The 16,011-nt window shown below is 38.4% G+C and overlaps 1 protein-coding gene across 4 annotated transcripts in view; it reads right to left on the bottom strand.

Moving 5' to 3' along the window:
- The window catches only part of itih6 (inter-alpha-trypsin inhibitor heavy chain family member 6), a 31,505-nt gene extending 15,882 nt beyond the window's left edge, over nt 1-15,623 (bottom strand). For 2 of the 4 annotated variants that reach the window (XM_088627055.1, XM_088627056.1), the window contains exons 1-6: nt 15,237-15,623; nt 9,410-9,445; nt 6,515-6,669; nt 2,998-3,108; nt 1,887-2,134; nt 1,354-1,523 (exon numbers count right to left, since the gene is read on the bottom strand). In XM_088627055.1, the coding sequence (XP_088483181.1) occupies nt 1,354-1,523; nt 1,887-2,134; nt 2,998-3,108; nt 6,515-6,669; nt 9,410-9,445; nt 15,237-15,377 (861 nt within the window). In that variant the 5' untranslated portion in view covers nt 15,378-15,623. The remainder of the gene's footprint in view (nt 1-1,353; nt 1,524-1,886; nt 2,135-2,997; nt 3,109-6,514; nt 6,670-9,409; nt 9,446-15,236) is intronic. The other 2 variants (XM_088627057.1, XM_088627059.1) reach the window with 2 other exon arrangements.
- Between the last annotated feature and the right edge of the window lie 388 nt (nt 15,624-16,011).

The raw sequence follows: 16,011 nt of genomic DNA, 5'->3' as shown, positions 1-16,011 counted from the left end.
GACTTGCCTATCGGCAAACAAACAACTAGCTTTTTAGATTGGATTTTGTCATGGGTAGATGTATTGAAAGTTTGATTTATTCCTAGCCACGATGGTAAGGTGGGTTTACAAATAACAGCTGTTTCTAGCAGTAACCACTGGCCTGACAATTGTCAAATGCAATACAGACAACAGGTCTACTTTCAAAACTATAAAAACCCTTTGAGAGATTGTTCATAATATTTTGTACATATTTTAATCATTACTGAATGTCATTAGCCTTGTTTGCCTGATAAATAGTTGAAGGCAAGTGCAAAAGTCAAGGAACTTAATTTTGTTTTCACCATTTTAACATAAAGGCATCTCATTCTTATTTTGCAGATTCTCATATTGAAATTAAATCTCTGAAAAGTTTAGAAATTCAAATCCTGTTCAAATTTAATTTAATTCAAATTAAACAGAAATTAACTATGACATGTAGTGTTAATAAGCACTATGTCTTAAAACAATCTCAATTCCATAGCTAATTAATTGAAAGCTGTCACGTTGAACAGATAAGAACCACAGTTGACAGTTGTCTGATTTGATTTTAGCAAAGTCATCAACTTTAAATGGAACCTCTAAAAACAGGACAAAGAAAGGAGTGAGTCTAATTATAAATAATAGCTTTAATCCTCTTCACAAAAAATGTTAAGCAAACTCTGGCCCAGATATAGTCCTTTGTTTTCCTAGTTAAATTCATTGTATAAGATTGACTACTGGTGTTTTAAGTGTCAAACTCTCATGACACAACATGGGCTCATGCTGCCTCATAAATTAAATTAACTGACACAGAAATTGAGCTTTGGGTCTTGAATGAGGTCATTCTAATTAATTGCCATTACCATGAAATATAGTCAGTGATGCAAACAGACCACATGTTTCCAAAACACTGTGAAATTAATCAAAACATCACTGACCCAAACAGGATTAAATTATTTAGTTGTGCTAATTTTCTGTAGACTAAAGGTTCCCTTTCAATGATAAGTCAGTGTGAACCATATAACTTGTACTGTTTATCTCTTCAAAGGAGCGTAACTCACCTAAATTAAAGTAAGGACTAATAGAGAAAATAAATATTAAACAATGAAAGCACATTTTGTAAAATATGTTTAATTGCTGTTTTGTAATGCTAGGTCCTATTAGGTAAGCAACAAGTTTGGTTTAATCAAGTTTTGTTTTGTATTAGCCCACTGATTTCAGTTTAGGACCTTCTCTAAAATTTACAGACATGACTTTATTTAAAGCCACCTGGTAAACACTGTTCCCCTCTCAAGAGGTCCCACATGAACCATGAGGTAGCTCTCAACTTAATGACGGCTCTTTTCGTCTTGCCTGAACATCTCCAATAAGGTCTTTGAGCTCCACGTCATATTGCACCACAAAGTCGGCCGAGATGCCCTTAGTGGACATGGCAGTTTGCTCCTTGATTGTTGGGGTGAAGCTGATTCGGGCACAGCTGGGGGAGCGCAGGACTTCAGTGGACGGAGGCATTTCTGCATCAGCTGGATGGGAAAGTGAGAGAAAACAGAACACGAAACTGCTCAGCCCCAGGCATTGCTGACTGCCATACCATTCCAGTCCCATCAGCACTCAATCAGTGGAATAGTACCCATCTAGGAACCACGATCACAGCTGGTTAATAACATAGCCCATATTCTCAACAGCAAAGTGCTATGGGCCACAGGTATTTCTCCAAGTGGAATCCTTTACCTTTTGGGCTAATAAGGAACCCATTTCTCATTAGAGAACTAACAGGGCAAGGTAACACATTTGTTTTAATTTTGTTCATTAGCAATCTTAAAGACTATAAAATAGTCTGAGGCTTAATTGTTGTAGTAGCAAGGAGCATGTCAGTCCCCTCTCACCCTGCACCGTGTTGGACAGCAGCTTGGTTTTTCGCAGGGGAAGCACCCGCACGAAGCTGATGCCGGTCCTCTCAGAGATGGTGACCCCCACGGTCAGGTTACTGACCGGCTGCTCGGGCCGCACGCTGAGAGCCAGCTCGTACCGGCCCAGGCGACGCTGAAGTAGCTCCTCGTAGGTCAGGGTGAAGGTCATCTGGGAGCCGGTGGGCACGCTTACCGCCACACGGAATTTCTCCGTCTCCCTCTCTCTGCGGACAAGAGGGAGAACCAGGCGGAGACGTAGGGATAGGAAGGCAGAAAGGATTTAACTGTGAAATTGTGAATCTCAGAAACAGATTGCTGTGATGCTTTGGACTTAAAGGTGGAAAGTTTAGTGCAGTCATAGCCACTACTGTGCACGTTTGTGAGACAGTGAAGAAACAATCAGGAATTGCAATATATATATTTTAGGAATGTCAACCATTTACTAGTGATTTCCATTCATTCATTTTTTTAACCGCTTTATCCAATACATGGTCACAGGGGAGCTATCCCAGCAAGCAACAGTGGCAGGACACCCTGGACGAGACATCAGTCTATCATAGGGCAGAAACACACACACACTTACGCCAAGGTCATTTTTTTCCCAGAAGCCTATTAACCTACCAGTATGTCTGGACTGTGGGAGGAAACTGGAGCACCAGGAGAAAACCCATGCAGATCGTACTCCAGGAATTGAACTTAGAGGTCCAGCAATGCAGCAATGCTAATCCGTACACCATAGTTTTCTTTTATTGTAATAACTTTGACTGTTATTAATACAACTTATTTTGAGTGAGAAGCAAACTGAGCTTGTCCTTTAGAACTTCTTAGTTAACAATGATCAAAATTCTTAAAAACATGCAACCATAACATGTTGTTGGTATGGAAGAAACACAGAAAGTGATGTATTTAAAATATGTTAACTTTAAATAATACAAGAGCAGTAGATATTGTTATATTGTGTCTTAGAGTAACAAAATACTCCTTACCAGTTCCATTATCCATTATCAAGTATTTGGGTTTATGATGAAACTAAGGATAAGGAATTTCTGTGAACAGTTGTTTACTAGTTTATGGACCCAGAACTCACTTGGTGGCTACTAGCCCAGCAGTTTTTCCTCTCTTCTTTGCTTCATCATAAATCTTCTTGGCTTGGCTTCTCTCCTTTACCTCGGCCACATACACCTTGCCATTAGAAGTGCTGTTGGTAGAGAGAGAGCATGAGAGAGGTCGGCTATTACAGAAGAACATTGAGGCTCACTGATTGTAAAGTCAGCTTACTAGGTGGCTTTGTTCACAGAAGCATAAATAATGTAAAAGTTGTCATTTTTATAACATCCCCAATGGCTTTTCCAAATTTGTAATAAACTCTACTCACTGCTTTTATAGTCCTCATACTTGCATCTGTATCCAGATGTAGAAACATGTGCCCTTCTTCTGAACTAGACACTGTGAGGCCATTAGATTCTTTTTGCACCTCAGACCCACAGTGTAAACAGCAGTAACACAGATCAGAGGGCATACATCACTCTCACTGGCTCCATTGAAGGTTTAGAGGTGTAGGACCACCCACAGGGGCTGCTGTGGTGCAGCAAGCAGGAAGCATCCCAGCAGAACACACCCAAATGTAAAGCACCCCTTTGGGTACACAGGTACCCAAATTTGGCTGACGACAGAATCCGCTCAGAATCAAACAAGCAACCTTTACTGTAAAGGGCCCAAACTGTCTTCTAACAGAGCCCTTCAGTAATGGAGACACTCCTTAGAATCCCATATACTACAGGAAATATTGCACCACTAATACACCCACAGATCTTATTAAGGACATTCGCAGGGTAAAATTAAAATAAAAAAATCATTTCTAAGGCATGTTTGCAGATGATTTGTTTAAAAGATAAACAACTTAATTCGTTTACAGAAATAATGCCAACTGAAATTTGTGGTTTGTTCCAGTCATAACAAAAAGAACCCAGAAGAAAAACACAGGCAGTATCTCTTTGAATGCTTCTAATACAAATGTCCTTCTTGTAGGAACATTTTTGCCTTTTTTAGATAAGGAATCCACAGAGTAAATAGATTGCAATAATACATACAGTATACCAACTTTGATTAGAAAAAGGAATGTCAATTCTATGAATGTTTGCAAAGTAAAATGTTTTTATTTGCAGATCTCCTTTGGAAATATTGTTCAACATTTCACGAGCTTTGGAGAGTGATGTCCATATTTGTTTAATATCACATTTGGCGATTTTCACACCTATTATAACTTCTCTTCTAAAAAAGCTTACTGAAACACTGTGAACTACATACACTTTGTTTTCCCGTTCCATGAAACTGTAAAGGCACGTGAAAAGCAAAGTATAACTATTTTAACAGGAAATAAAAGTTAAGAAATTACTTTAAAATAAACTACAGCACTACATGATGCCACAGTTGCAATTTTGCAAAGCAAATAGTCAGCTTCTGTCTGAGGAACAGTGGTCTTGTGTATACTGGCATGCATAGGCCATAAAAAGGCCTCAGTGATTTCAAGTGAAACTAACTGGACTAATCACACCAAATTGCCTCAGGTATTTTTTTTTGGGGGGGAAGCTAAAAAGAGTGCTGGCTTCTGAAACAGGGCAGGCTTTGAAAAGGCAGGAGCTCTCCATGTGTGCTTTGGGCTTTGGCCTTGGCAAATGAAAGTGGAAGAAGGGAGGGCTCATGTTTTCTCAATGAACCTTCTGACTCCCACAAACAATGCTACCTATTCATGCTTGGCCGTCCCCTGCTCCCAGCTCTGTGACCAACTGGAACTCTTTAATCAAGGCCCAGGCCTACTCCAGGGCCTGTGTTGTGTATTGGGCCTTTTGTTTATTTTGAATTTTTCTTGGTTTCTGTAGGTGTAAAGAAGGCTAGGGTGCAATAGTTTAGAGCTTTGTCAATAACCTCCTGGCCTTTGACAGTTTTAAATCTCCTACAGTGGACCACCTTCAAATGAATACTTAACTGTCAGGGTTATTTTTCTGTTCATTTTTTTATGATTATTTTAAGTAAAGGTTACATTGTGCCTTCTCTTCTCTATGTTTGTAAAGGTTATACAGTTTTTCATACAGTATAATCCTGTGGGGGAACAACATGCTTATGTATGTTTTGACCCTCAGTGATGGTGGCCGTAAAATAAAAAGTATGATATGACTGATCAGGCAAGTAATTACTTTAAATAAGTAACACAAATCCAGATGTGGTAAAAGCATGATAGCCAGTGGCTTTCAAAGACTGGGATTGGACTTTGCTGATACAGCTTTTACAAGCCCATAAAGGCTTTAGGTGTATAAGCACATAATAAACACACATGATGAGAAAGTACTTAAATGACAAAATATCATAATGCTTGTCCTAAAAACAATATGCCCACAATATGACACAAGTATAATATTGAATATAATATTGAATATTGAATATTATCTATGAATAAACCAAATCAATACAACAAATTAAATACAAATTTAGCAGGATGTTTTGTTTTTAAATCTAATTCGTTAACCCTAAAACATAACCAACAGTTGGAATGTGTCTACAAGAGGCTTTTTGTCAAAAGTGACTCTTACCATCCAGCGGTATATACAGTACACACAACACACTATTACCCATGTCATGAGGAGGCAGCAATGATTGCTGTTATGTGCATGTCATAACCAGTCATTTAAATCCTGTTCTGAGCTGTCTATGGGAAAACAGTTGCAGGATAGTCAGACTCATAGGCTCTGCATGTTCTCTGAGTGTTAGTGTTTGTGTTGGATTTGACTGGGTATACCACTTAAACTCTACCTCCCAAAGACATACAGGCCAGGTTTGGTTGGTGACTCTGTACACTTTCCAAGGAGAGTTCAGGGAGGTTTCATTCTAAGGGTGTTTTTTACAAGTTCAATAAGTATTGGGTCTTGAGCTACAGAGAGAAAACAAACAAATTAGCCAGTTGGGTTGAATGGCCTTGTCTCATTTTTGGTTTACCAGATGTTCTGATGACCAGAAAAATATCAGCTACAGGTGATACACAATTCCTCAGAAAATACACAGTATTTGGATTTATATACAGTATATACAGTAACTGATATGGGGTGATCTGACTCAGCTAATTAAGTGAGTATACAAAACACCACTGCAGAAAGAAAAACCTACCTTGTGACCAGTTTTGCACAGATGGCAGGCAACATGGAGTTAAGTTCAAAGTGTTCAAAACGTCTCATGGCCTCTTTTATTTTAATTTATTGTGCATAACTAATCAAACCAGTGGACCCATCCAGCAGGGAATTATAATTTTACTGGTCACCTTCATAAGCCACACACACAATTGGAAAAATAAAGGGAATACATCAACAGAAATGGTACATCACATGTAATACTTTTCAGGTTTGGAGTTGCATATTGTCTTTACAGAAATGGACAGAATCCTTAAATAAGCTGATGGGGGCAGAATTCAAATTCCAGAGGAGATAAGGACTTCATGAATTATCAACCTTTAAATGTTTACGGTGCTATAATCACCAAACTACTTCAAACCAATAATGATGTGAGAAGGACATCTACAATGACAATGGCTGTGTCTTTAGCCGACCTTTACTTACATGGAGAAGTTGGAAATGAAAGCTGTGCTGGGAAGATCCACCTCAAAGGCAGCTTCTTTGTTAACTGCCAGCTGGTTCCATACTGAACTCTCCACTGTGGTCTGGGCATAGCGAGACACCACCATGGAGCGAATGTGGAAATCTGTCACCTTCAGCTGTGGGCCAAAACAAAAATCAAGATGAAACGAGTTTGGATGCTTCAATGGCAGTATTTTTTAATCCTCCCTCTGGCATGTTGTGTGCCTTCTTGACTCGGTAGCATCACTAAGACCTTAGAGTAACTGTTCACAAGATAACTGGAGTTTTTAGAGGTCTCAGCTCATAAAGAGCTGGTATTTTCAACATTCCATTTCAATTGTTATAAAATCATAACAGTGCTTTTAAGTCTCAAACCGTTTTAGAAAAAATAAAGTTACTCAGCAAATTACTATAATTTAGTAATTATAATTCAGGCTTTGATTTATTAATTGGAGCCCCTGAAAATGCAGTACATAACAGTACCTACAAGTAACAACCCCACACGTGATTGTTTTGTGTCTCCAGAGAAAATGTATAAAGATAACTAACAATTCAAGGTGATGATGAATTATGATAAAGATTATTCATGTTATAAAAAAACTGACACAGTATGTCCAGTGGGAGAGAATATAGTTCTTTACCAGGCGTCACACAAATATACTTCCCCACTTTGCATCCTAGCTTTCTGTTTCACAGACATACAGTGCCGATTTGCTTTTTTCTTCCTGGTATTTTCAGGAACTGTTTTGCTTACTGTAATAACTACTAAAAGTGATCTCAGCTCTGGAGATATCAATAAAATACACCTGGAATAAAGTACTCCATTAAAATGTCTTGACCTTTAGCCAACACATATAAAACTTCAAAATCATTAAATGGCACAGACTGTCTATTTCTGTAGTTTTGACAAGGAAACGGCCACAGACAGAGGGTGAGCAAGCACCAGGGTGTTTTAACTAGATATAGACTAGGCTGGGTACTGCTGTCTTCAGCTCTAGAACAACTAGACCAGCTAGTAAAAACACTGTCAGACTGCCGTAAATCTTGTTGCAGTGCCTTTTTAATAGAGTTGGCTTATGGAAGTAATCAAACATTATTACATGTTAACACCTTATTATTATTTGTTGGTTGCCGAGAAAGATATAAAAACCTATAACATGGAAAAGACCCAACACAACAGAGCTAAATAATATATCACCTACTGTATATGCTGTCAAAACAGGTACATGAAAAAAAAACTAAAAGCATGATTGGAACTGCATAGTATTTAATTATTTAGTAAGTAAATGTCTGTAAGAAAGTTGCTATGTGATATAAATTGATTGTCAATCTAAAATCATATACTTTTCTTGTTTTTTTTAGTCAGGAAGTGAAGAACTGCAACACCAAAGCTTTCCAAGGTACAGCCTTCAGTATCTATACACGTTCGACACAATGAGGCGCTTTAACCCCCATAGAGGCAGATCTCATCAGATCTCAGAAGCTAAGTAAGGCCAGGCCTCCGGGAAACCCAGTTTGCTTCTGCATGTTGGGGCACCAGTGTTTCTCCTTCTAGACCAAGATTTCCAAAGCAATGACCCAGCATGGTGATAGAGATCACAGTTGGAAGAAGGCGCCATTTTTTACTAAGATCATGACCATTCGATCATATAGGATACCATGATATTGCTCATAAGAGTAGTAGTGTTAAACCTGGAGTCCTGGCTAATTTCTGATTTGAGTTTGCCTAATCTGGTATCTCTACATTTCACCCTTTATTAAATTGTTGAATTAATTTCTCACTTCTACATCTGAAATGTAGTGTACTGGGACTGCTGGTGCCATAATGGCTATCTTGTGTCACCAAGATAGGTGCTACAGATCAGTGGTTAATGAAGTGGGTCCCTTCCTATATTAAAAGCACTGTATAAATGCACAGAATATTAATAGCATTAATAATAAAATCAAAGAACTATAAATATTAGCACTAACAATTTATTCACAGCCTCCACTACAGTTTTCTGCAATTGTAAATAAAGTTTAGTGTGAATGTGAGGAAACCAAGATTCTCAGTGGGAAATCTTTGATTCTCATTAATCATAATCTTCAAAAACTTGTTCATGACAGCTCAAGATAAACCTAAAAGGAGCAGCCAATATAAACCAAATTAATTCATTGTTAGGTGTCCCTTATGATCAGCATGGGCTGTTTCTATGTTAACATCTATCAAAGCTAAAATGCTACAGCAAAAATATGTATCATTTTTCGCTTAAAAACGAAAAGACTAGAATTTTGGCCACCAGTGTATCGATTCTGTCATCCTAGCTGATTTTGTTTTTTAAGAATCACAGGGCTTTTTCTCTGTAGGAATGCCTGTCTATTGCCAAGCCACAGCAGTCTGGTAACATTCTTTTATGGCAAGTCACAAGCACTCAGTTTCCTAGCTGGAAGTTATTCCAGTCTGCGATTTCCTTGACCCAATTGCGCTCTTAATGATTTTAACTTATAGACTGTTTGCATGATTAGAGAAAGAAAGAGATTATTTAAAAAAACTGCTGTCAGATAATGATAATAATGATGACTATGTATATGAATAATAATAGCTCTTCCCACTTTTATTTTATGCACTGAAATGTAGTGAGGCCCAGATTAAACATACACCGGCAATAAACCTGGGAAAATCCTTAGCAAGGAACTGCCCAGTCTCAAGTGTCAGAAAGAGGGCCAACGTGTTGTTTCACTTGGAATCTCTCAATTAACAAGTTACAGTCTCCTACCCTGCACTCCTGAAAATCAGCCCTGTTTACTTAAACAGTAAACCATCACAAACATAATAATGCATGTGATGTATAATTATGTAAAAATAATTCATTTAAGGAAAAAAGTAGTCAGACTTACTTCTGCCTTTTGTGGTTTTGTTTGACGTTTAATTCTCTGCAAAAGAACATAAACAGAAATTACTTGATTAGGTTATTCCTCACGATCTCTAATGCACTGAGGTGGAGAGATGTAAGTATTAAGAATTCACAATTCACAAAGTGACAATTAAAAGGTTTCCCACAGGAAAGAATTATCTTTAGTAATGAGTAAGAAAGTAGGCAAAATATTCTGTAAGAAAACAGTGTATTTCCATTTTTGGAAAAGTACAGTAGCTGATTAATTAATTAGCACTTGATCAGATCTATAGTATTATCAATAATAATATACCTGCAGGTGGAGCAGCGCAACACAACAATCAAGTCAATATGTCAAACTTGAGCAGCTGAGTTTATCAAGTTTAACAAACAACTGGATGCAGTAAAGAGTATTTAAAGCTGAATACACAAACTTAGATACATTTTTCATCTCTCAGGGTTTGTTGCACTGAAAACACCAGTACAAACATTTTTTGCATTCTCTTAACAAGGATCTAGCAAAATACATATATATTATTTAAACTGTAAAAAACTCAAGCTATAATAATGTAGAAACAATTAATCCTAAATTCTTAAATATCAAGTATATTAAAGTTTCTCTTACTTTCACCAGCTTTATTGAACCTGAAAGATTTGACAAATGTTATTTGTGTAGCTAAACCAAACAGATACCTATCACACAGAGAGGAAGATTGATCTCTGCTACTGAACACAAAACAGAATATTAATATACAGTACACAACATATACTTATATTTTTACTGTATAAATTAATTTAAATTTTCAGGGTCTAACCTTTGTAATACACTGCTTGAGTAGGAAAGTCTTTAAAGCTTTTTATGTGCATATAAAACACACTATATACAGTACATACAATCTATAAGATAAGCACAGGAATACATAAGGAAATTAACACGTTAATACAGTCTCATGCTGAGTGGTGAGACTTGAATTCCCATTAGGAAATGTGGAGAAGTGAATGAAAGCATGTACTGTATGACCTAGCAGTTAGCAGCTATGCAGTGTTTGAAATGTTGATGCTGCACATGAAGTGCATGTAGCGAACAGTTCTTTCTGGACCCTATGCGGACGACACAATCCGAAGAAGTGAGGAAACACTGGGGAAAAAAGTCATGCAGGAATACGGGGATGAAAACAGGGGGGCATGTCCAAAGTGCGCTGGTGCACGGGGGAGGTGTGGCCGAGGCAAACAATCCAAGGGTAATCCAGACGGGGAATCCAAAAACACAAGCATAAGTCCATGGCCAGGCGATCCATCCAGGAGATTAAAACCAGGAACCGGGTCGGAACCGGCAGGGGGAACAGGAACAGAGACAGAGACTTAAAAACATAACGGAGCCAGGTGCAACCAGGTCCCAGGCTCGCCCGATATGGGAATCAGATGCAGACCCGGAACTGACTGAGTGTCTGGCTTTTAAGGGGAACGGGAAGGAGGCTGGAAAAAGGGGCAGGTGCACAGAATTAAGTCCAAAGTGAAAAGAGCCGGAGCACCCTTAAGGGGGAGAGACTACAATCGTGACAGTGCATAGGTCATACGGTACATAGTGGGGATTTATTCTGGTTACCAAAAGTAGAATTATGCTTAATCATTAGCATACAGAAGAACTGGAGAACTTCACATGAGAGCGACTCTGGTTGATTAATTATATTTGGCTCCAATTAATTTAATGCCACATTCATTGAGGTCATAAATTAATGGAGTGGTACAGTTAGGCATATATAACAACATGATTCTAGTGGCTGAAGAAAAATAGGTCAGCATAATGAAATTTACTTGATAGCTATTATTTATTGATTTGAAAGTAACAACAAACTGAATCATCAAACAAACAATAAGATGAACAGTTTGGCTTTGTTAATTAATCCAGGCAGTACTTATATTTGTGTTAACAGGAATACCTTCTTTGTTTGTTCTGAGTGGGGAAAGGAATCCCCTCAGGACCAGATATTAATTTCTAGCCACAATGCCAAAGAGATCCAGAGTTTCAACTAGATCTGGCCCCTGGATTAGGCCCTTGAATTTTCTGGGTCAACCTTGAATGGACAGAAGTCTGTGATTTCCTGTATAGAAGCATGAGGGAGCTATTGTCCTATCCCCCCTGGTTGTCCCCGTACTGAGCTGCTTCATCCATTTGGAGATCAGGTTGGTGTTCTCATAAGTACTGTAGATACCAAGCAATTGCTTAGCATAGCCAAAACAACCCAGTCGACTTAGATGAACCAGACATATTGAGTGAGGCTCTATGGTTGTCATTTCTTCTTCTGCACCAACCACATCAAAATGCACTGACTTCTAAACTTCTTGGGGTGTGAAGGACAAATGGCCCATTGAACAGAGGACCTATAGACTTGTGACTATAAACCCTTGACTTTTTTTGATAAGTCTCATTTTATTAGTTTAGACTATATTCGAAGTGACATACAGCTTGTACTGGAGTGATTAGAACACAAATGAGAGGAAACAGTTTGGCCCATCTAGCCCATTTTGTAGTTTTTTTGTAGAAGTAAAAGTGATCCAAGTATTTCATCCCGCCATTTCTTGAAAAAAATCAAGGAACTGAGTACAAACAAGTCTGGGCAGTTCGGTCCATATTCCCACAACCCTCTGGGTAAATAAGTATCTCCTGTTCTCAACCTGAGAGAAGTAAATTGAAAATGGAAATGACCTCCCTACTCATACATGGGTGTCAATAACAGTTATTACATGTTACGCATCAAGCATGTAAGGAACAGTAAGATACTCAAATGCAGACTCTAATCGACGAGGGGACCAATGCTAGGTTAGGGAAAAAAGGAAAATATTTTTGGTCAACGCACAGTGTGAAATTCTGGGAAATCTTACTGGCCTGGAGATGCTAAAAATAAGATGGTTCATAATGGAAGAATTCATACAAATGCCTACATCTCGTTGATGTACAAATGATCAGCATGAAACCCGACAAACAGCATAAAATTTGACAATATTATATTTTTTTCTCTTACAATATCTTTATGTATTGTAACATAATGTAACATTATGTATTGTTACAAATGAGAGGAAACCATGTGGCCTGACTAGGTCATTTGGTTGTTAGTAGCTGATTAAAATGCTGTTTCTTCAATGAAGCTAGGATTTAGGCTTTCACAATATGGCCAGGTACTGTTGCTAACCCTAGACTTGCACAACCCTTTGTGTAAAGAAGTACCAATTCAGGATTATCAATACTTCAGTCAGGTCTACTTGTATTCTTTTCAAGATGAAAAACATTCTGTTCTTTCAGCCTATCAGACTAGGGTATTTTTTAAGCCTAGGAATGTATGTGTCTGATTTTCTCTGGGCTTATTCTAGTGCAACAATATATTGTTGTAACATGCTGACCATTATAAAAAATGAGGTTTCACTTGCATTGTATCATTTCCACATTATATGACTTCATTTTATTTCTTAATGCATTGTCTATAGTGTTTAAGCTAACATTGTTTGCCTTTTTATTGCTTCCTCAGATGGCCAAGCTGATATTTGCCCTTTTATGATGATGAGACCATGTACTGTACATGAGGGAGGGGAGTCTTAAGTTATCAGGGTGTGCTAACAACCACCTGGAGCTTAATACATGTAAAACAGTGGAAATGGTGGCTGATTTCTGGAAACATTCTACAAAACCTCTTTCCCTGGTAATCAAAGATGTTGCAGTGAATGTGGTGAAGTCCTTTACATTTTGGGGATTATTATTTCTAATACCCTTAAATGGGACATGGGAATATCACCAGTATCACCAAAAAAGACAGCAACAAATGTACTTCTGCCACCAGCTGAAAGACTTCGGTAACTCCCAACCAATTCTGATATAGTTTTACAGAGCCATTATTGAGAGCATTCTGACTGTATATATGCTTTGGCAACACGTTTGACTGCTGCAAAGGCATAACCGCGTGAGATGTTCGCTCTGCGGAGTGGGTCATTGGCTTCCATTGATGACATACATTTCCACAGAAAAGAAGCACGCATGAAAGATTGCTGACGAACGTCCCTGTTTAGTTTAGGTTACTTCCTGTTTCATAAACGACCATCAGAAAGACGCTACCAGTCTATTAAAACCTAAACCACTCGGCATCTGATGAGTATGGAAACCCTTTTCCGCCAGGGAGTAAAACAAAACGCGCTATGGTATCTCGCAGTTTCGACTTTCGATCTCAGAATTATGACTTTATTTCTCGCAATTGCGACAGTGTATCCCAAAATTACGAGTTTATATCTCGCAATTGCGACTTAAACTCTTAGACTTACGATTTTATAGTATAGTTCAGTGGGCAAGACCTCTGTTGTGCAACGCCGGAGAGTCGGGTTCGAGCCCATTCGGTGAGGGACGAACTAGAGTGGGAGCGGCGAGGGCACAGTTCCTACGACCCGAATCCGTTACAATAACAAATGGGCAGACAATGAAATGGTTGAGAGACAATGTGGCACGTGCGAGATATAAAATCGAAATGACTAGATTGTAAATCACAATTGCGAGAATTGGAGACAGATTTTTTAGATCTAAAGTCGAAACGGTGAGATACGACAGCGCGTTTTCTTTACTCCGTGGCGGAAACGGGCTTCCATAGGAAGATCTTTTTTTCTTAGAGCAGACTACTTGTATGTGCACTGTCTTAATGATTTCTAATAGTCTTGTTTGTGTGTGATATTGGTCGGTTGTCCGTCGTGTCCGACAATGACTGAGACTTGTGCGGGAGCTTATTTTAAGTGGGAAAGCCGTTACACTAGGGTAGTCTTACTCTCTCGACCTTAAAAGCTTGGGTCCAGTGGTACGAGTCACGACTGGAGACTTCCTTGGTTGCAAGAACCTTGCGCCCGCCGTGGGACACGAACCCACTACCCAGGGCTGTGTGTCACGTGACACATGCAGCGTATCCAGTGCACCGGAGTAAATTCCTTGTATATGAACTTTATTTGGCCAATAAAAGCTATCTTGATACTGATTTTGAGTTCAGTCTACAACTATTATCATTTACCTTTCAGTGCCACTATCCATTCCGTGACAGAAACAAACAAAAAGGGTTTAAAAATATAAAAGATTTACAACTGCTTAGATGAACTTCCGAAATGTGCAGGAGTAAGCGTTAAACTTTTTTTATTTTCTGGAGTGGGCTCTCGTAACAAGCGATTTATTTATGTTGGATAAAAATATTTTTCGGTAAAGGGTTGGAACCATTGAGTGCAAACATTTGCTCCCTAAGGCATGATAACCCCTCATCCCCCTGTAATACCTGCTCACACAATACACACAAATCAATACAGAAACATCTCTGTTTCTATGGACTAGTGGTCTCCTCTCATTTGTACTATTCTTTAAAGTCATTATCATTACAATTATCATAATCAACAACAACAACAACAACAACAACAATATGGTTACGTTTAACGCTATACAGTACATACCTCCTCACTCATTTTAAACGTAATAGCTGTAGATTGCTTCTTAATGCGCATGTAAACGAAGTATTGACAAATTTATCTGCGCGGATGAAACAAGGTGTGCTTATATATTAGTATACATATCGACCTTAAAGTCAGAACTTTGCGCCTTTTTTGCATTCTCTTTAAATACTTTATTCTGTACTTTACGCTTTAAATAAACAATAGATATTTCTCTTGGCAACCAGGTAGCATTTTTCTTGCCAGTTCAAGAGCTTCTGTAGCTTATTACATTGATCTTGTTAACAGCTCTGTGGTACAAATACTTTCAAGCCCGAAGGCTAATATTGCTCCACAATAACGTTGTAAAACCAATTTTAAAAAGACCATACCTCCAGGTATACATTGGCGTCTGCTTTATTGGGTGAATCTTGGAAACGAGCCCGGTACTCCTCAGATGATCCTCTTTGGACAGATGTCATGAAGCAAAATAAGACAAAATATAGCAATGTGATAATCCAGATGCCTCTCATTTTTAGTCACTAATATTCTTAAATTCGTGGTTGATTTCCTGTGCTCTATGGCTTCAAATGAGCTGCGAGAAAACTAGTGCGCAGTTTATTTACAGATACAGATCGCAGCGTTTAAAAGCGCTCTCCTGGGAGGTGTGACTCGAGGATGTGTGATGTGGGTGCAAACGAAGCTTCATGAAACGTTGCTGTTTTTGGATGTGAGTGAAATGTTCAAGAGACAAAGCATTAAATATATACATTAATCCTTGAAGGCGCCGTCTTTCTTTGCCAGTTATACCTGAACGTAAACGCGTCATTTCAAAGGTTTAACGGGCTGGGACGTGCCTCCAAAGAACTTTCTTTCAAAGTCTGAAATATTGAACATTTTGACTTGGATATAGACGACCGTTAAAAAAAAAGGCTAAAGGAAACACGTACATTATGCAAATGTACTTGCATAACAAGTACAGTAGGTCTGTATTAATTATATGGTAACGTTTAACGCCCTTTAGAGTGATCAAGTTTCTGTGTGGAAATCCGAAAAATACAGTTGAAAATGAGCCTTTTTATCATATTTAATATGATACGAGACATCTTTGCATTGCACATGTTAATTCCAATATGTGGGTTGTACATTTTAAAATGTGTACAAGAA

Source organism: Lepisosteus platostomus, chromosome 3 (genome assembly GCF_059453375.1).
Source record: "Lepisosteus platostomus isolate fLepPlt1 chromosome 3, fLepPlt1.hap1, whole genome shotgun sequence".
NCBI lineage: Eukaryota > Metazoa > Chordata > Actinopteri > Semionotiformes > Lepisosteidae > Lepisosteus > Lepisosteus platostomus.
Note: the sequence above shows the minus strand (reverse complement) of the source record. Positions and strands in the feature narration are given on the sequence as shown.